At 41.1% G+C, this 19,861-nt stretch overlaps 2 protein-coding genes across 3 annotated transcripts in view; one reads left to right on the top strand and one right to left on the bottom strand.

Annotated features, from left to right (window-relative positions):
• Positions 1-2,388, top strand: part of IL15RA (interleukin 15 receptor, alpha) — a 38,842-nt gene extending 36,454 nt beyond the window's left edge. Inside the window, exon 6 of the mRNA XM_004691094.2 lies at positions 2,192-2,388. Within this exon, the coding sequence (XP_004691151.1) occupies positions 2,192-2,268 (77 nt within the window). The 3' untranslated portion in view covers positions 2,269-2,388. The remainder of the gene's footprint in view (positions 1-2,191) is intronic.
• Positions 2,389-11,372: 8,984 nt separating this feature from the next.
• Positions 11,373-19,861, bottom strand: part of FBXO18 (F-box protein, helicase, 18) — a 40,705-nt gene continuing 32,216 nt past the window's right edge. The window contains exons 18-20 of one of the 2 annotated variants that reach the window (XM_012731359.1): positions 19,337-19,443; positions 14,089-14,220; positions 11,373-13,591 (exon numbers count right to left, since the gene is read on the bottom strand). In XM_012731359.1, the coding sequence (XP_012586813.1) occupies positions 13,421-13,591; positions 14,089-14,220; positions 19,337-19,443 (410 nt within the window). In that variant the 3' untranslated portion in view covers positions 11,373-13,420. The remainder of the gene's footprint in view (positions 13,592-14,088; positions 14,221-19,336; positions 19,444-19,861) is intronic. The other variant, XM_004691224.2, reaches the window with a different exon arrangement.

Raw genomic sequence — 19,861 nt, 5'->3', positions numbered from 1 at the left:
GGGGTAGAAGGTTGCCAATCACAGTGTTTATTACACCTACACATTCGTTTAATACATTAGTAGTGTCAAGTTTGTTTTTCAAAATGCATTACACTACTGGTCTTTCAGACATGAAACAGACATGCTTCTGTCACTATGCTCAGGCTTTATAGGAGCAACCTACTTCAATATATCTTTCATCTGCTCACTCAGTATAAAATGAGTTCCTACTCTGCTAGGAACTCCCATTCACCACAGTGAAATGCAAATTTCCATTAAAAAAGCAAGAGACATTTTAATCTATGGATTAAACTTAGTAATAACTAGTGTTAATAACTTAACACTAAGTTATTATTATCTATGTTAGATTATGAAATATCTCAATTATTTCATGAGAACCTACTCTGAACTCTTAGCACAGTAACAGATAGAGAAGAACCCCTGACCAGGAATAATGAGTTTACAATCTTACTTCAAACTTGCTTCCATGGCATACAAGCAGGCTGGCCCTAGCAGTATCAGAAATATTGAGTTCTGACTGGCCTTATTTGCTGAGAGTCCCTGGATTTTCTCAGAGGACACTTTTTGTCAACACATCTAGCAGAAGTCACTGCTGTCTGGGTCCCCATCCCTGCCTTAGGCCTCACACACTGAGGCTGAAGTCCAGGTGGGGCGCTATAGTGCTTCTGCGCAGCAATCAACCTTTACTTTTCCTTCTCCTCTCTCCTCTTCTGTCTCCTCTCTCCTCTTCTGTCTCAACCTCTTTCTCTCCAGTCCATGCGCCTTCCCAGAAAGGGAAATGGGTGCAGAACCTGGAAGCTTAGTGACAATGATTTCAGCTTCTTTGCTAAAGTTCCCAGGACAAAACTGTGTGAAGAAGCCAAGGGTCAGGGCTAAGTCACTAAACTTAAATTGCTTTATTTCATCATTGGCTCAAAAGTGGTCTCAACTGAATTTGAGTCTGCAGTTTTTATTCACACTAAACAGAAACAGGAAGGAGCACTGTGAAAGTGGAACTACGGTTCCACTTGCCTTTTACAATAAATCTCTCCACAAACGGTAAATGCATGCCAAGCCCATTAGTTAATTTGTGCACATAACTTATAATTGTGTCCAAAATCTCTGCTAAAAAACTATTTCTTTTTCTTAGTTATACTAATGATTACTGTTAAATCTGGAGACTCAAATCATCCTTCACTAATTTCCTATGTTTTCGGTTACTTCTTTTCTAACAACTTGCCAATGCTTGTTTTTATTTACTTGGCTAGTTACTTGCTTTTATAACTTTACTGTTTTTTCTGGTTTACATGGATGGTGGTGGGGAGAAAAGGAATTTGGTCTTAAGGCTGTTCTATGGAAGGATTAAACAAACACATAAAAAGTAAAACAAATTAATGTGACCTTCAAAGTAAATAAAAACGTCCCTTTTACAAAAAACAAGCAAACACAGTTTTGCTCACCCTACCCTGAGGCTAAGTCCTCTAGCTTTTCCATGAGTATCTCACTCTCCCTAGCTTGTCTACTAAATTGCAAAAGCTGTCACGACCACTGGCCTTCCACCCTGAAGTTATTTTCAACTCAGTCAAAACAAGTTTCTTCCTTTTCCAAAGTTGTCTTACTCGCCCTTCATCCATAACACTACTTCTTTCTCTTTACTTTTCCTCTGCCAAAAAGAGGTGCAAATAATAATAATGAAAATGGGAGGTGGAAAGCACTGCATGATGTTGTTTCTGAGTCAGGATTCTGTGAAGTTGACTGGGGGACCTTGTACCAGGGGACAAGTAAGGAGGATCAGTGCCCTATTTTCTTAAGTTTGGACTCACAGCCAGTATTTCTGGCCCCCTTGTCTTCATACTTCCACTCTAGCTTCTGGTCTCTGAGGCCCGTCTGCTGCCCTCCTGTCATGCTCCCATCCTTGCCCCTTCACCCCTGTCACCTGTGTCACTTTGCTCAAGAGGCACAAGGGTTAGGAGGAGGAATGGAGGAGAACAGGAACAGCGTGGACTGGCTAGTAGGAAAGGAGTGGACTTCTTGTCCAGATGTAGTAATGATGAAACTACACAGACCTCAAGAAATGTTAGTAAGAGTGAACTGGGTGGGAAGACATTTGGATCTACAGGAATGTAAACTGCAAAGAATCTGTAGATTCTTAGAAAAGAATCTGCCATGAGGACTTGTAGCATGATCCCAGCTGAGTTCTGCTCTTTCACAGTGACCATCTCCATACCTGTCATCATCCTTAGTGGCGCAGTCATATCTTTCCTGGCATACTGCAAGAGCCAAAGGTAAGTAGCGCAGGAGAGCCACACTGGGCAAGATCCCCGCAATCCTGTGAGAAAGAAGCTGCATCATGACTGCAGGCGATCAACTGGTAACAGGAGGTCAGTTTACCAAAAGCCAATTCAGAAAGAATGCACAAAATGACAGAGCTGGTAGGTAAGCAGTTTGTATCATGTCTCATGATATAGCCGTGAATATATTCTTCCTAAATTTATTCATTATATATGGATAAACTTTCTTATTCTAGAATATACTCATTCACATGGACCTGATTTTTGTATTTATAACAGTTGGAGTTTACATTTCAGCATTTGTGACAAGATTGTCTCTGACACCTGTTCAAATTTCAGTTTTTACTTCTTTTTATTTTCTTTAGGTACTTTTGGTATCCTTTCATTAAACCTTAAATGGTGACTTGTCTTAATTTCATATTTGTATCATTAGTAAGCAGCATTTCAGCTTTCCATAGTGACAGGATTGCTATGGATCCATCAGCCATACACAATATATGGATATCAGATGTGTTGAAACTAAACTTTTGGTTACTAGTTATAAAATATTCTTTTCTGAATAACCTAACAATATAAAGATGATACCTCCCTTTTAGCCTAATATTGCCACAGGAAGTCCATGAAATACTATTATCAAAACAAAATTTTTAAAAATCCAAAAATTTACATCTCTTCAAGCACTATAATACCATCCCAAGTAATAAGTAATGTCGCAAACCTCATAAGTCATAATGTAATAGAAAAAAGCAAGCTAAGGTTGAAAAACTACTCAAAACTTTGTCAAAGTAACCCAAAAGATGCTAAAGTGTTGGCAGAATAGAAAATTACCTTTAAAAAGATATCCAAAACATTATTATAAAAGCTGCTTTTATAATAACTGAAGCTGCTTCAGCATGAATTCGATTCCTGGCCAGGGGGGTGACCTCTCCTGTCTTGCCCACTACTCCCTTCAGCAGTGTACTTCATCAATCTGCCTATTTATTCTGCTCCCCACTCTGTTTCTGGTGAACCCTCTCAACCCCCATACCTCTGGCCTGTATCCCTGTTCTGTATGCATAAATAAATCTTTAAAAAAAATAATGTCCACATAAAAATGTTGGAGTTATAGTCTTACCATATTACAACAACTATCTATTCATTCAATGCATTCTAAAGGAATACATATTCTTTTTTAGGAATAATTTTAAAAGTATATTTGGAAGTAATGTTGGCTAACAACTCTGCATGTGATTCGGGGGCAGGGGTTCACACCCCTCAGATGCTCACACCAAAGTCTCCACTATCATCCACTATTGTGCTCCCCCTTTATTAATCCTCTCCCCAGACCCTTGATTCCACTATCAGTTTTCTGGGGCTTGTTATTGGTTTGGTTTTGTCTTATCCTTTGGTTTGTTTCACTAGAATTCACATATAAATGAAACCCTCAGTATTTGTCTTTTGCCGTCTGACTTAGCTTTCTCCACTGTAGTTCCACATATGTCATCACAAATTGCAAATGTTCATCTTTTTAGATAACTGAATAATATTCCATTATGTATATATACCATATTTTTCTAATCTACTCTTGTGTCCTTGGGCACTTAGGTTGTTTCCACAACTTACATGGCTACTGTAAATTTGGCTACAGTGAACATAAAGAATGTGGATGATCCTTCCTTTCCTTTGCTTTTGCTAAAGATACATTCCTTTTTTTTCTTAAGATTTATTTATTTATTTATGTATACAGAAATGGGGTATAACCAGAGCTACAGGGGCAGTGAGAGGATTCACCAAAAACAGAGCAGGGAGCAGAACAGGCAGATCAAGGAAGTACACTGCTGAGGGGAGCAGCGGGCGAGACAAGGGAGGTCTGCCGCACCATATGGGTCACCTCTGGGGGGAGGATCAAGCTCACAGAACAGCCACTCCTTGGCTTAGCTTCACAGTGTAGTGCCAACCCATTGCATCACCAGGGAGGGCCTGATAAAGAAATATTCTTTAAAAGAATTTATAAATTTGTTATCTACGGCCAAAAAGTATCCTTATAAAAGGAAAATACCAGTACTCACTAACTACACTAAAGAAATACTCATGTACGTGTATCTTTAGGTAAATTGTAAATCAGATAAATGTGGCTGCTTGGTCATTTGGTGACTCAATTTTTTTCTATTATCTGATTTTTTTTTTTCTGTTATCTGATTTTTTGGCAAACTGTTTCTCAGGTTTGTCTTTCAATTAAGTTGGCTTTTAGCGAATCATTTTGGTAATGTGGCTTAAAGTCCTGATATATAATTTAACTCATATTTCAAGAAGCTTACTTACAAATGTCCTAAAAAGCTGACCTCCCCCCCCCGCCCAGGGGGGTGGTATAATCCATGGACATCATTGCCGACCCAAATGTGTCATTCAACCACACAGGCCAATGTGGAAATAAGATGTCTGCCTCTCCTGTTCCCAGTTATTCAAGAACTGATTCATGTAATTTCTTTATTTAACACTAGGTGCCAAGTACTAGTTTAAAAAGCTTATAAATATTACACCATTTTTATCAAGATTATCACATCTAGCTGGGCACCTCTCCTTTTCTTATTCCTACCATTTGAACTATTGCTTTTGAATAGAGGATTGACAAAATCCAGGAATTTCCTCCAACAATATCAGTAGATCTTTGGCAAATGAGGGATTAAAAAAAATTTCAATATTCTCTAAGAATGGAGGCAATCTAGGTTTTCTCCCTTGGAATATTCCATGGGGACTATCTCATCACTTGACTTAAGGGTGTCCATGTCCTCTTCTCAAAACATTACATGATTTACATGCTTTATAGGCAAAACTCTTGGACACTTACAAGGGAGAACAAAGAAACCACACCAATGACAGGGGAAAACACCGGTGGAGAGGAAGACCCAGAAAGCTATTCTCACAATGAAGGACACTCCATGGAAAACCAGAGGCAAGCAAGGACGTCGACACTGCTCTAACTAAAGAGGACCTAGATAAGACTTGAGGAGCTGGACCCCAGGGCAAAGCCCTCCAGCCTGAAAAAATATCCAGTTATCATTTTATTGGCCTTGCACAGCAGAGGAGCTTGGATGACTAGGTTCTCCAGGGTTAGAATGGACACTCACTGTCTGCACTGCCCCGCCCTGCCTTGGGCTACCCTGTCTAAGGCAACTCCTGGCAGTTGAAGCTCTCTTGGAAGATGTTGAAAGCCTCCAGACGTCCTATCAGGGTTTTTATTTCACTGTGACATTTGTTCAGGATAGCTTTTCTGCTCGACTATCTTCCTTCCCTCATCCCCACAGTTGTTTGCAGTTTACAAAAATAAATATACCTGAGGTTCTAAGTTAATTTCAATGCTTCTCCTTACTTGGGAGGTGTCTGCAAACATGACACGAGCATTTCAGCTCCTGAAAACTCTCTCTCCTTTCAGGTGCCCTGCATAAGTTGAGAGCCAGTAAAGAAAAGGAACAGAGAGTTGTCAGTGCTCAATAGATCCTCTTAATTCAAGGGTTCAGAAACAAACAAAAAACTGAGTGACATTTTACAGATATATCTATATTTATACTTCTTTTCCATATATCCAAATGTTATGTATTATTTGTATTTTGAAATTGTACCTTGTATAAGCAAAATAAAACATCTATTTTCAATACAAAAAAAGTGGTATGATTAAATCACTAAGCAGAAACGTATCACAAAAACAAAAAGAGGGCAAGCACAGACTGCCGCGTCCCAAATGGTTGAGGTCAGCTGTTCTTTCTACAGAAAGAAGATCCAGCCTAAACCTGGACCAGATCAGTTTCAGCGAATTCTTAGTAGGATTTTCATGTGGGAAGCAACAAGTAATAGATTATGGCCCAGGGACAGCTGTCCACACACTCTCGTGCTCTACTTTCTTTTCTTTTGTTACTGTTTATGACACTTATTGATAAAATCGGAAGCCTACTGCACCTCTTCATTTTACCGATAAGAAAACTGAAGCCTGGAGAAGTTGACTTACCCAAAGAAAAGGGATTCAATCAATACCAGAAATGGGGGGTAGACATGAGGGAGGAGTAACAGAGCTTAATAGGCTCCCTTTTCTTGACCTTTCTCCTAAGTGTGTTTCCTTTCTCTTTCTCTACTATAAGCCACCCACCTGCCCCACCAGCCAGCCGAGGGCACCCAGGTGGCAGTCCTTTTTAAAGGTGGGGCCCAGGCATAGCAGGGGCCATTGGTTCCTGACGTTTGTATTTCTTTAATTCAGATGTTTTCGCTGAAACTGAAGGAAGGTAGGGATTTAAAATTGCTGGTGTTGTGAATTTGAGTCACACCATTTTCACTTCTGCAAATACCTTTTTCAAAACTCACTGTGAACCAGCGTATTCTGGCCTAAATTACCTGAATACCCAGATCCTGACTGATAAAACTTGTTCCCTCTCTTCAGCTGCTTGCCCTAAGTTCCTAGAGTTTACGATTTATTGGAAGCAGATTGTTTGTGGCTAAGGTGTTTTAAGAGTGAGACCCATATTGTTTCTAAAACTCTGATTTCACAGAAAACACAACCCCAAATTGGGCACATGTTTACGGGAACTAGAATTCTGAAAGGTTTCTATCAGGCGTGGTTAGTTCAGAGACTGTAGTTCAAAATTCACCATTATCTTTGGAAGACTGACAGATATGATGAGCTTTGGGCTCCACTTTGAAGCTAGGACCTGACTCAGGTCCTACCTATCCTGAAGAAGCCTGTGAACCATCAGGTGCCAAGTTCAAGTTAATCTCATAAAAATTAGACCTAGTAATGGAAGCTAACAGACTAGGGTGGAGTTGGGGTCAAAGGGTAGGAATGGAGAGGGTAAGTAAATAAGGACATTATTTTTGTGTAAGCACTAATGGGGTAAAATGAGTTCTTATCAGATGATGTAGTCCTTCTGGAGAAATGTTTAAGGAAGGAGGATAGCCCACTGGGGAGGGGCAGAGGCTGTGTGACTGCCACTGGACCTCTGGCTGGCCCTGAGCATAAGCAGGCACTTCCTGTTCTCACAGGGATCTGCAGCTCGGAGCCCAGATGGCAGCGCAGGGAGTAGATGCCACTGTGGTGGGAAAAGCAGGTGCTGCTGTAGAGGAATGCGAAGGCCAGAAGGCCAATCAAAGAGAAGTTTTGATCCCCACCACGGAGTAAAGGTTCCAGGAACTGACTGTTATCTGCACCAGGCATCTGTCAAGCAGGGACTTGTGGCCACCCAGCCCCTCCGAAATGCCTTTATAAACCCATGACTTAAGAAGCCAGGGTCCTTCCCTCTCCCAGAGTATCCGCTGCTTTGGATTACTCTGGGTCAGACCCTAGCTTGAGCTGGCTAGTAAAGGTTCACTTTGCTTTTACATCAGACTTGGGTCTCGGTTGTTACTGAACCCGGCACTTTCATACACTAACACCGCCTCCTCTGTGTGTGTGTTTGGGGGTGGAGGGGCAGTGAGGGTTGGGGGGGGGGGCGCACAGAACATGTGAGCAAGGCCACACGCCTCTATAAACTTATTTAGGGCTCAGTTGCCCCACTGATGCCCCAGCAGCCTGGCCATGGAGGCCCATGCTGATCCTGGCCACTGCACATCTCAGATGTGGATCAGCTTGGCAAGAGCAGCAAAACTGGTCCCTAATGGCCAAGAGAAAAACCCAGCATTGGAAGAAGATAGACGTGACTATAATGTCCTTGAATAAAGACTTAGTACTTTGTCTGATAAAATGTCTTACAATACCATGGTCCCACTTGGTCCCTTTGCCTTCAGGCCAAGAAAACTAGTCCATACCAATGAAGTCACTGTTTATTTTGGGACAGTTGGCTGACATTACAGAGCAAAGCAGCCAGCAAAGCAGGCTGTGGACTTATTCCACCACCGGAAAGAACATGTAGGAAAAACAATAGATGACCTAAAAAGAGTGATGAAAACTTTCTAATCCAGAGTAGAGACCACAGATTTGCAGAAGATGAGTGATGCCACAGGTTGATGGGGTTCTGATAAGAAGTAGAGTTCAGATGAGTGGAGTCCTTGGGTTAACATGGAGAAGTTTCTGCAGAGGGCTCCTTTCTGGCCCACAGTGAGCTTGCCAGAAGAGGCTTGCACAGACACTGGTCGAGGAAAGATAATATCCAAAAGGGGCACATTTATTAGGGAAAAAAGGAGAGAAGACACTTGCACAGATAGAAGTGGGCGAAAGAGCTGTATCTGCGATGAGTTTGTTGAAAGAAACACCTGCAGCATAGCCACAAGTGGGCAGTCTTGGGAGAGAGCTGCATTTTGCTGGGGGTGGAGTTGTTCTTACAGAATGTTCCTTTTCTAGGGAGGAGTACATCCCCTGGGACATTTTTATCTGTTGTTAGTCACTAAGGACCTGTGATTCTCTGCACTGTCCCTGGGTCTTGGTATCTCCACCTCTGGTCTGTGCTGTTTTTTGTTTTTTGTTTTTGTTTTTTTGTTTTTTTTTGGCATAGAAGACCTGGGATGGTAGGGGGAGAGGGTGGTCATGAGAGGATTCACCAGAGACAGTAGGGAGCAGGACAGGCAGGCTGACTGAGATACACTGCTGAGGGGAGTGGCAGGAGAGACAGGAGAGGTCTGCTTGCCTACTGATAGTTTCTATCTCAGTCCTCTGTAATGACAATTCCCAAATCCCCATCCCCATCTTTTCATTTCCATAGCTAGTTTAATCATTTCTACCCCCACTCTAATGTCTTTGTGATGCCTCCATCCCAAATTTTCTACTCTAAGCCTCCATCAAGGTGAAATTGTTGATATGAGAGGAAATTAACAGTGGCTTTGAACTTAAAGCAAAAGTTCATAAACCTAGCTCATAAAATGTTCCAAACCAAAAACTTCAGGTACTTTTGCTGATTTTTTTCAATGCAATTTCTAAAAACTCAAGCATTTGCTTGCTGATAAGAAACTGTGGGGTGGAACTGAAGAACTAGAGTGACTAGAATTGCTGGGTGAACCCGACAGCAAGCCTGATACTGTGATTACAAAGACCCAACCACAGGGCACTTGTAGCTTTATCCCTTAGAGATCATGGAAAGACAAAAGAGGAGGTTTTTGAAATAGCCACCAAGTTGCAAAATCCTCAAGTAGTTTAAGTGCCCTTAAGATGCTAAAGCAAGTAATATAATTAAATCTACCGGAAAATTTAAGTTTCTTAAAAATGCCCTATACAGTTAAAGCTCAGCACTGCAAGCTAGCTGAAGCCACTTCGTGTGAGTTCGATCCCTGGCAGGTGCACTCATTTCTCACCTTTGAACTTAAAGGAGAAAAATTCTGGTTATTGGCACTTTCTGATGTTTTAAAAGCCGGAGAGAAGTCTAAGAACCACCCTCCAGAGTCAAGTGTCATTCAGTAAAGAAGAAAAATCTTGTGCCCTCTGAAAAAGCAGAAAGCATTAAAGTGAAAAAATGTGTCCTAAATGCCTCAGTAGTGGGTGTGGTGTGAGAACACACATCTGCAGAGGTGTGATCCTCTGCCTCTGAATCACAGTGTTGTAAACCTATGCTACCTCAAGAAAAAATAAATGAAATAAAAAATCATGCCCCATACAATGCACAATATCACAGTATATTATTTTCATCTGGAAACTCATATATCCTGTTATGGTTAATTTTCATGATTAAAAAAGTTTCCCAGTCAGTTTTCTCTTCCTGAAACCTCTTTATAATGGAGATGCTCAATTTTTATATTGGTTCTGGTTTATTTCCTTTTCCAATCTTTGTTTTGGCTCTACTTTCTGCATATTTCTCAATTGATCCTCACAACAGCTTTTAGGGCTTTTGCTTTCTTTAATATTTTTATCGTCAAATATTTATAACAATGTCCTTTTATTATAATGGTGAAAGGTAAAAAATGTCCATTTATGTTAAAAGAAAGTACTTAAGGGTCTGCTTTCCACATGTCACTTTGCTCAAGTCAAAGTTACCAATAACCTGTTCACGTCACTGAGAATTTACTGGACCCTGTTTTTTCACAATGCATTATCTTCTCTTATTGCCTGAATATATTTAAGATATTTAGCTGTTTTCTTCTCCCACATTGACTGTTTCCTCGTAGTTGATAATTTTGTTTTGATATCCAGTCTTCATCTCAGAAGCTCTTTTCAGGTATTCAGTGCTCCTTGGTTACTTCATCTTAACATGTTTGAAAACATGTTTGAAAACATGTTTGAAATCATGAAGTACTCGGGTGGGGTTTGAAGATTGAAGGCTTTTCCCACTGAGTAAATTGGCTGGTCAATATCCTTAGGGACTTCCCTCTAGCATCACTGTTTCTACTGAAGCTGGTTGTATTTCCCAGAGAAGAAACTGAGTCTCTTACCTAGAGAATGTGTGTGTGCACGCGTGTGTGCATCTTTGTATATATAAAAGTCAACTGTTGAAACCCTAACCTCCAAGGGGATCATATCAACCCCCTTGGGGAGTGATGAAGTCCAAAGAGTGGAACCTCATGTATGGGATTAGTGCCCCGATATAAAACCCCAGAGACCCTTCCCCCCTTCTCCCTGTGAGAACACAGAGAAGACAACCACCTATGGTCCAGGAAAAGGGCTTCTCACCAAACACCAAAAATGCCTGCACGTGGACTTTCGGCCTCCAGAACTGTGGTGTTCTCTTATAGCAGCCCTGACATACTGAGACACACTGAGCTCTTTTATTAATACCACCCTTGTCCTTGGTGATATTTTAAAATATTTGTATATGAATATTTTAGGTTGGTCTAGTAACATCACCTCATTATTTTTTTACAAATCTAAAATCTGAAACAATGTCTTGGGAATAATTATATGTGAAGACAAACTAAGGCATAGTCTCCAACACACTATGGTGTGTTAACACACCTATTGTAAGAATATTATTTTATTTCAAATACCTTTTAAATACCTTTTAAACAAATGGAATATAACATAACATTTATTTTTATATGGGTAACTGTGTCAAAATCTCTATATACATGATAAAATGAAAGAAGATGGAGGCAAATCAGAAATGATCTCTTTGAGACAAAAAACTAGTTTCCTATCAATGTATTATTGATTCTTATTAGAATTAAAAAGAGCTCTAATTTATCAAAAGGGAGTATTTTAAAATTATGGCTCAAAGAAAAATAGTTGTAATTAGTTCATAACTATTTTTCTTCCAACTATCATGGTTTAAAAAAAACAGGAAATCTTGTATAAAAATACATTCACAACGAATGAAATAATGGGAGCCTCTTAAGAGATTACACTTTTAAAAGGAATAGTCATTTTTCATTTTCACGTAAAGTTCCATTTATATTTCTAAGTAATGCTCTTATTCATCTCATCTAATCACCTATGCTAAAATAGTCAATATGTTTAACACTTATTTTAAAAATCTGTATTTTTACTGGATGTCTAAAAATTGTTTTCCTATTTGAAACACACCAAATATTTTTTTTTTCAAATCTTAACACTTAAAAAAGGAAATTCTATTAGTTTCCAGATTCAGTTAGCTTTCAAAGTACACTACTGACGTTTTGCTTTGAGTGCTGCTACTACACACAATCTGGCTATCTTTCCTGTTTTTCTTCCGAGTGTCCCTCCATTCTTTAACAGCTAGTCACCTCCTCACACTGCAAACAGTTCCAGCAATGCGCCTTTGAACAGCTTTTGATCTGTGCTCTCATGGATACTTCTCCAACCCAAAGCACTTTCTGCAAACACTCATCTCTAACTACAATCATGCTTCTTACTGTGATTTCCATGCTGCATACTCCCTAATAAGGCACATGCCACACAAAAGGTACTTGGTGACTCTTCACCCATTTAATAACTTCTCCTCCAATAATAAAGTAGCTTCTTCTCTGGATAGAAAATTAAATTTCAAAAAAACACTGATGAGCCATCCCTGCGCCCAAATCCCTCATTTGAAGGACACTCAATACTGTGAGCAATCCACATTCAAGTCACTTCCCTTCACTTGCCCTTTTATTCTATGTTATTCATGGCACTAAGGCTTGCCAGGAATGCTGGCCAAGTGAAAGAAAGAGCCCCAGCCCATTCTCATCACATGATCCAACTCCGTCTACAGGATCAATTCTCTGAATTTTCCTCAGTATACCACCTCGGCACTCAACCTTCCCATGCACCCCTGGCCCACAGCACCCTTGCTTTACTCACCAGCCTGCACGCTAGCTCCACTAGAGGCCTGACGGAGGAGAGCTTAAGGGGAGTCTGCAACAACTGCAGCTATGAGGTCTGTCTGCTCTGGAGCTCTGCTTGACTGGACTCAGAGACTAGATGTGGTGAACTCTCTGGGCAAGGTTTTTGCCAACTCCCCCACCTGCCATCTGCATCTCTGAAGTGCTGTATGGCAAAAATGCAAAAATACCACATCTATGTCCATGCAAGTGACATGAGCTTTTTCATCAGTAGTTTCTATAAAAATACTTTTATTACAACATCTACCCAGCAGTCCCAGGCAGTGAACCAGGTGCCAATTTTCCATCTCTACCAGCTTCCCTCTCCACTCTCCCCAAAGCCCTGGTGGCTGTTCAATTCCACTGCTCCCTCAACTCTTTCTGAGTCTCAGTTCTACCTGTGGGAAATATGTGAAATCTAGCTATTGCCACTCTGTACTTGACTTTTTATTAGGTTTCCTCCCTTTTACATTGAGAACCCCAAAATGACAAAGGCACAGGTCATATCTTAAATGTGTGTGACTCTCTCTGGCAGGAAATTCTCATTTTTGATACATCCATTGTGACCCTAGACATTAAGTCTTATACTCTGCTTGGTGAATCAAGATGTTGAATAAAGTAAACAAAACAAGGAAGTTCAAAAACAAGAGTGCTGAAGCCAGGTGTTGCACAGTGGTCTGCCAGTGCTACAGTGCCTCTTTAATTGAAATCTTATAATAAAAGTTTAAATACATAAAATTTTTTTTATCAAAAGACCGCTCCCCAGATCCCCAGTCTGGTACACATGGAGGAGGGGCAGTGGAAACTGGCTACCTACAAGGAATGCAGAAATGACAGGTCCAACTCTCATTGGCATCTTCTTCCTCAAAAAATGTTCCATGAGTGAATCCATGGCCTCAGGGGAATGAGCCCTCAGCCCCAAATTGGCTTTCTTCAAGTAACTGGAGTCCACACCAGGAATTCCTCGCTGTGGAGAATGCACTGCTGGGCTTTCAAAAGACCAGGAACAGCAGGGCCTCATGTCTGGGGAGCACTATGTTCTCGACGGTGCGTTCCATGGCGCGCACCTGCTCAGGGGAGGCTGTCAAAAAGGCCAGAGGCCCGATGCGCTGCTCTGCACAGGAGTGGCAGAGGTGGCCACCCTTGTTTTCCTTCCTGTTGCTCTGCAGTAAGAAACAAGATAAGAAACAAGGTAAGGGGAACACTCAAAGAACAAGGATTTTCTACCAAGTAGCAATGATCTGCTGTTAGGATTCTGATGTTTTCAGACCTGGGTGAGCTCCTGAGGTAGTACTTCCCACAGTGCAGTCCAGCTAGACTCAACTCTACCAATTCTCTTTGAGTAGAAGCCAGAATTTATCAAGGCCAAGGGAAAAGAGCCCAGAAGAACTTAATGGGACTCTGTAGGGTAAAGAGCTCTCCTGAGTGCCAGGCACAGCCCCATCTCCCAGATCATGCCCCACAACCCTGACTCGTGCACTGTCACCCATACACCACACTGCTTGTGCCTTCCACACAGAAAGCCCCTAGTAAGGATTATAGAAATTTCTCTTTCTCTCCCTCCCGCAGCCCAGATAAGCCTGTAAGTCAAGTGCAGTAAAAGGCAAACGACAGGCTTCAATTTCTGCAGAAAGCAACTACTGCTGCCAAGACCACGTACATAAGTGATGGGCAGCTTCTTCATGGTCAGCACAGTGTCCACAGGGATGGCGTTGTTGCACTGTCCCACGCAGCAATGGACTACTCCTGTTTTTAAAACATTACTTGTCAGTTCTGCTTGCAAGAAGTACTCCTGAGAAGGAAAGAGTGAGAAAGAGGATATTAACAATATTTCTGCCACACTTGCCTGGAAATACCAGTAGTTAAGGAGCAATAAACTCAAGTTAAATGATACATATACATCCTGGAAAGAAAAGCACCAAATGTCCATTGGTTTCCATCTTCTTTCTCTGCCTGTCCAGAATACTCTAAGCAGTTTAATTGGCTTCTTAGTGAAAGTGCTATTTTAAAAGAAAAAAAAAGGCTTAATAGACAAACATGTGAAATTACTGGTTCTCTTAATTTCTGAATTTTATCTTATATTGATCTGCCCTTCAATCATTAAAAAGTCTTTGTAGGGCCCTCCCTAGTGGCGCAGAGGGTTAAAGCACAACACTGAGAAGCTAAAGCCGCTTCCACATGAGTTCAATCCCCGCCTGCCCGGGAAGTGACCACATGGTGTGGCAGACCTCTCCTGACCCACCCACTGCTCCCCTCAGCAGTGTACTTCGTTGATCTGCCTGTTTTGCTCCCCGCTCTGTCTCTGGTGAATCCTCTCACCGCCCCTGCACCTCTGGCCTGTACCCCAGTTCTGTATGCACAAATAAATAAATCTTTAAAAAAAAAAAAAAAGTCTTTGTATATTTACTTTACAGCCCAGATACACTAACACAGAAAATCTTAAAAGATCTACCCATATCAGCACTGCACCTAATTTTCATCCTCCAAATCTCTCTCTATAGGAGTAGGGAAACACCTACCCATCTTTAGCTTCAGTTTCTTCAGCTGTAGGGCAGATCACAGTTGCTCTAACATCACAGTTGTTCTGAGGACAAAACACAACAACACACCAAGTGCCCAGGCTTGCTCGGTGCGCAGCCGTTCCAATCACACCTCCTAGATGAGAACCATCACAGCACAGAGCCCATATCCCCGGGAAGGCCACCAAGTTCTGGCACACCAGCAGGGCTACAAATAACTGCTCACAAAATAATTATGATGTCTTATTTTCTGAATTACAACTGGTTATCTGCTTTTTTTATATTCTATGTCTAATAACTTCTGTAGGTTTTTTCTCTCTTGCAAAATTTGCCTATGTGCTATAGAAAAAACAGAAAATGTGAAAACACTCATGTTCTCACCAATGAGTTGTGAAAACTATGTGAAATCCTTTCCTAAAAAAAAAAGCATGCATTTCCTATTCACTCACAGGATTTTTAAGATGAGGAGGGATTCCATTTAGGCAAATACAAATTACCAGCCAGATTAACAATTTCTAAAATCTAAAACAAACAAACAAATAAGACCCTTTAAGATCCCAAACTTAACAGGAAAAAAGTAATTCTTCCCATACAGAGCATTAGTTTCCAAAGTTGTTCCTTGGTTTATTTATAGGGAGACTGCTACCACATGACAGAGATGGCATATTTCTCTGTCCCAATGTCACCCAACATGTAAGGGTAACAGACTCTCCAACTCCCAAAATTCTGATGGTGGATCTAATAGCTTCCCTTTCAGTAAATTCTGTGGATCACAGACCAAGTTACTTATTTTGCTACCTCTACTCACAAAAAGTGCCAATTATTGACAAAAATTATCAATTGAATATTTGTTGAAAGAATAAACAGTTGAATCAATTAAGCAACTGCCCCTACTCTATAGAGACATCTGGGGTGTCCAATACTTTCACGGGTAAAAGGAACTCACCAATAACTGAGGAAACCTTAACCATGGAACTGTGAAGAGACCGTGTAACATGCTGGCAAAAGAACCTCTATCAACTGCGGGAGACACTACCACATGGGGGAAAAGCAAGAGGCAGCCCCAAATCCTCATCTGCTCCCCTGGCCCTCAGGAATCCAAAGCACATAATATCACCAACTACCATTCTGTCAGTGTCAGGCCATTTTGTTTTTAAACACCCTGGTTTCTTGCCAATAATCAGGTCCTTGCTTATAAAGCACTCAACAATCCTCAACACTGACTTCCTGAGGGTGATATTGCCGTCATCCTCACTGCACAGATGAGGGTACAGCTGAGAAGTTAAGTCACTAATGAAAAGATAACAAAGCTAAACTGCAGCAGAGTTGGGCTCAAACCCAAGACCAAACTCTGTGCTCTAAATCACCAGGCAAGAGCATGTGTATAGCTTTCTCTTTATAATCTCCAGATATAAAGCTAAAGGACAAGGAAGCATGAGCTCATTAGCACTTCTTCCAGGGAGAAATAATCGTTGTTGCTGTGTGACTGTGAACGAATATACGTACATATGCCAGAATCACACGACCTCTTCCTCAAATGCCAGATCTCCCTCCACACCATCCACCTCAAGTTCAAGTTGCCAAATCTGAGTGTCCTCCAAGCTTTTCCAACTTATTTCAATTCAGTCACTAACCACCTCCTCTGCATTACTGCCAGACTAGGAAGCAACCACCAAGTGTTAAGTAACTTGTCCAAGGTCAAAGTGCCCAAGCAGAAGAGGGATGTGACCAGCAGTCTGACTGGGGCCTGTGGAATCAGGCAAGGAGAGGAAACTGCCTTCGTCCATGCAACACTTCCAAGTACCACCTATTTAACAGGCACCCATTTAAGGATACACGGGTCTGATCAAGATAAAGAATCTAAGATTTGAGGAGCCCGAGGAGCTGTCTTTGAGCAACTAGCATAACTCCAGGTCACTTAACCAGTGAACACTGTGACGATTCCCTTCACTTAAAGAAACTTAAAGAAACACAGGGACAAAAACGGCTTCTATTGATTAGCTACATTTTTAAAAATTTATTTATATATGCATACAGAACTGGGGTATAGGCCAGAGGTGCAGGGGCGGTAAGAGGATTCACCAGAGACAGAGTAGGGAGCAGAACGGGCAGACTGACAAAGTACACTGCTGAGGGGAGCAGCAGATGGGTCAGAAGAGGTCTGTCTTGCCATGTGGGTCACCTCCGGGGTGGGGATTGAACTTATGCTGAAGTGACTTTAGCTTTTTAGTGCTGTGCTTTAACCCGCTGCGCCATCAAGGAGGGCCCGATTAGCTACATTTTTAAAGGGATCAAAGAAAAAGGAGATATCCAGATCTATCTACTCTTGGTATCGAGGAGACAAAAATGGTTCATCACTCTAGGCACTAGAAGATGATGACACAAAAGAAGGTCTTAGTGGCTTCAAATCACTATAGTCAAACTGTCAAGCAAGATGAGTCCCACGTGAGTCAAAATTACTTCAGTAAAGGTGCATCTGACTTCAAATTTTAGAAATAGGCCTGTCACAAAGAGGCTTGAAGAAAAATGATAAAGGAGATTTGAAAGAGAAAAGTGTGATAAAGATGCAAGATAATCAGCCTGCTGCAAGACACTTCTGACACTCTCCTTGGTCATATGGAGTTTTTAATCTGCAAGTTCTCCCTTTTTTTTTTTTATTACAAAGTTTATTTTTACATCATTTTGCACATTTTTCTTTTCCATCTCGATTGTAATCCCCGAGGGTTTCCCATCACCAAATCACCCCTGTGCCACCACCATAGTCCCGTGCATTTCCCTCCCTTCTCCCCCCCCACCCCCCCGGTTTTTGATCCCATTCCCCACTCCACCCCCACAAAATGTCTCTGGTATATGGCTGTTCATTATTTTTGTTATTTTCTCGCCTGGTCCATTATACTCCTGCTATGAGTGACACCATCTGGTATTTTTCTTTCTCTTTCTGGCTTATCTCACTAAGCATGATCTTTTCCAGCTCCATCCAAGTTGCTGCAAGAGACATGTGTTTCTCTTTTTTGGTTGCTGAGTAATATTCCATTGTATATATATGTACCACATCTTTCTAATCCAGTCATCTACTTGTGGGCATTTGGCCTGCTTCCATGTTTTTCCAATTGTAAATAAAGCAGCAATAAACATGGGGGTACAAGTATCGTTTTCAATCAGTGTTTTTGTGTCTTTTGGGTAGATACCTAGGAGTGGAATTGCTGGGTCGTAGGGAAGCTCCATGTTTAGCAGTTTGAGGTGCAAGTTCCTCCTTTTTAAGCTCTGGTATTATCTTCCTCAAAATGTAAAGTGAAATGCTATTTTCTTTTTCTTTTCTTTTCTTTTTTTTTTTTTGCTTGTTGATTGTCTGTCTCTTTACCTATAGTAGAGGCTCTATTTCATGAGGGCATGAATTTTTGCCTGTCCAAAATTATATCCTCACTGCCTAGAAATATGGCTGACACATATCAGGCAGCCCAAAAAATAATCAATTATGAGCATAAGAGTTCTGTTTTCCTATCAATGAACAACACCAAAACAATACACTGTTTAATAAAAAAATGGCTCCTGCCCCACGCATCTGCCTGCCCCAAAATTCCAAATCATTAGTACTAGCAGCACTTAGATTCCAACCTTCAAATATTCTTACATCCTTGAGAAGCATGCAATCTGGGGCTTCAACTAAATCATCCTATGGTACAAAATTTTACATATTTTGGAGAGAGCTAAGAAAGAGTATATCAATTTTTACTTTGAATTTTAAGTTTCAGGCTTAGTACCTTTGGTTCAAGGAAAGATGGATTTAGCAATAACTACCAATTCAGATTTCTGTTCTAGTTTCCAAGAGACTTGAAAAAGACTAAGTGGCTTATACTGAAGCCCATTGGAAGGCAAAAAAAGAAAGAAATTAGCAAGTGTAGAAGGCTGGTTTGTCAAGTGTCAAGTAAATGCTGATGCTTTTCTGCATCTCAGCCAGATGACAGGAGGCCAGATGGCTCCATGCTATTCTCCCCTGGCAAGGACATATTCTTTCAGGGAATGTATTAGTAACAGCAGCTGCCAGTTCACAAGAGCCTAGGGAGTGGGAGGGAAAGGAGGTTTAGATACAAAAAATTAATTTTTGCTGTTTACCAAATAGTTTTGAGAACCAACTGAACATGGGAGAAGACATATCTAAATCCAGATGATACTTTAAAAGGAACTTTTAAAATTTATTCTGAAAAGAATCAATTCTTCCTTCTTTGGTCAGAACTCTTCTTGTCGATGCGTCTGTGTGCCCTCAGGAAAGAGAAGCCTTCTCTCCAAACTGGATGCTGAGCCAAAGGTCTTCACAAGCAAGGTTGATCACTTATTCAAACCCAATAAAACCTAAACATTGTTAAATTAACGTGTGCTTCCAGCTCTTACCCCAGCCAAAGTCAAAATGTTCTCCAATGATTTTGTCATAATAAGACGCTTCTTGGCACGAGTGACTGCAACATACAGTAAATTCCATTCATCCTCAGAAAATGACTCTAAAGAAAGTAAAAAACACACATCACCTCCAAAGCCTACACATAAAAAAGCTTGTTCTTATGTAAATGCTTACTATCCCTCACCCACTCACCCCCAAAAACCATTCCAAAAATGAACAAAAACCTAACAGACTAGTGGCACAACAATACTGTTTTATTTCATGCTGCTACAGGTAAATCCCAGGAACGTGGTCACTGGCTCTTCAGCTTCTGGGAGGTGTCAGGTACATGCTATGGTAACCGTCCCAGTTCTCACCACAACCCTATGTGGCTGATGGAGAAACCGAAGCTTACAAAGCTTAAGTCACTAAGGCAAAAAGGCCCCAGCTAGTCAAGAGCGTGGGTGCCCAACCCAAGCCTGCTCATCTCCAACGCCCATCTTTCCTCCACTTCCTGTACTGTGTGTCTGATATTATGT

Source organism: Condylura cristata, unplaced genomic scaffold (assembly GCF_000260355.1).
Source record: "Condylura cristata isolate star-nosed mole 26May11 unplaced genomic scaffold, ConCri1.0 scaffold00030, whole genome shotgun sequence".
NCBI lineage: Eukaryota > Metazoa > Chordata > Mammalia > Eulipotyphla > Talpidae > Condylura > Condylura cristata.
This window is presented reverse-complemented; position numbering and strand designations above follow the sequence as displayed.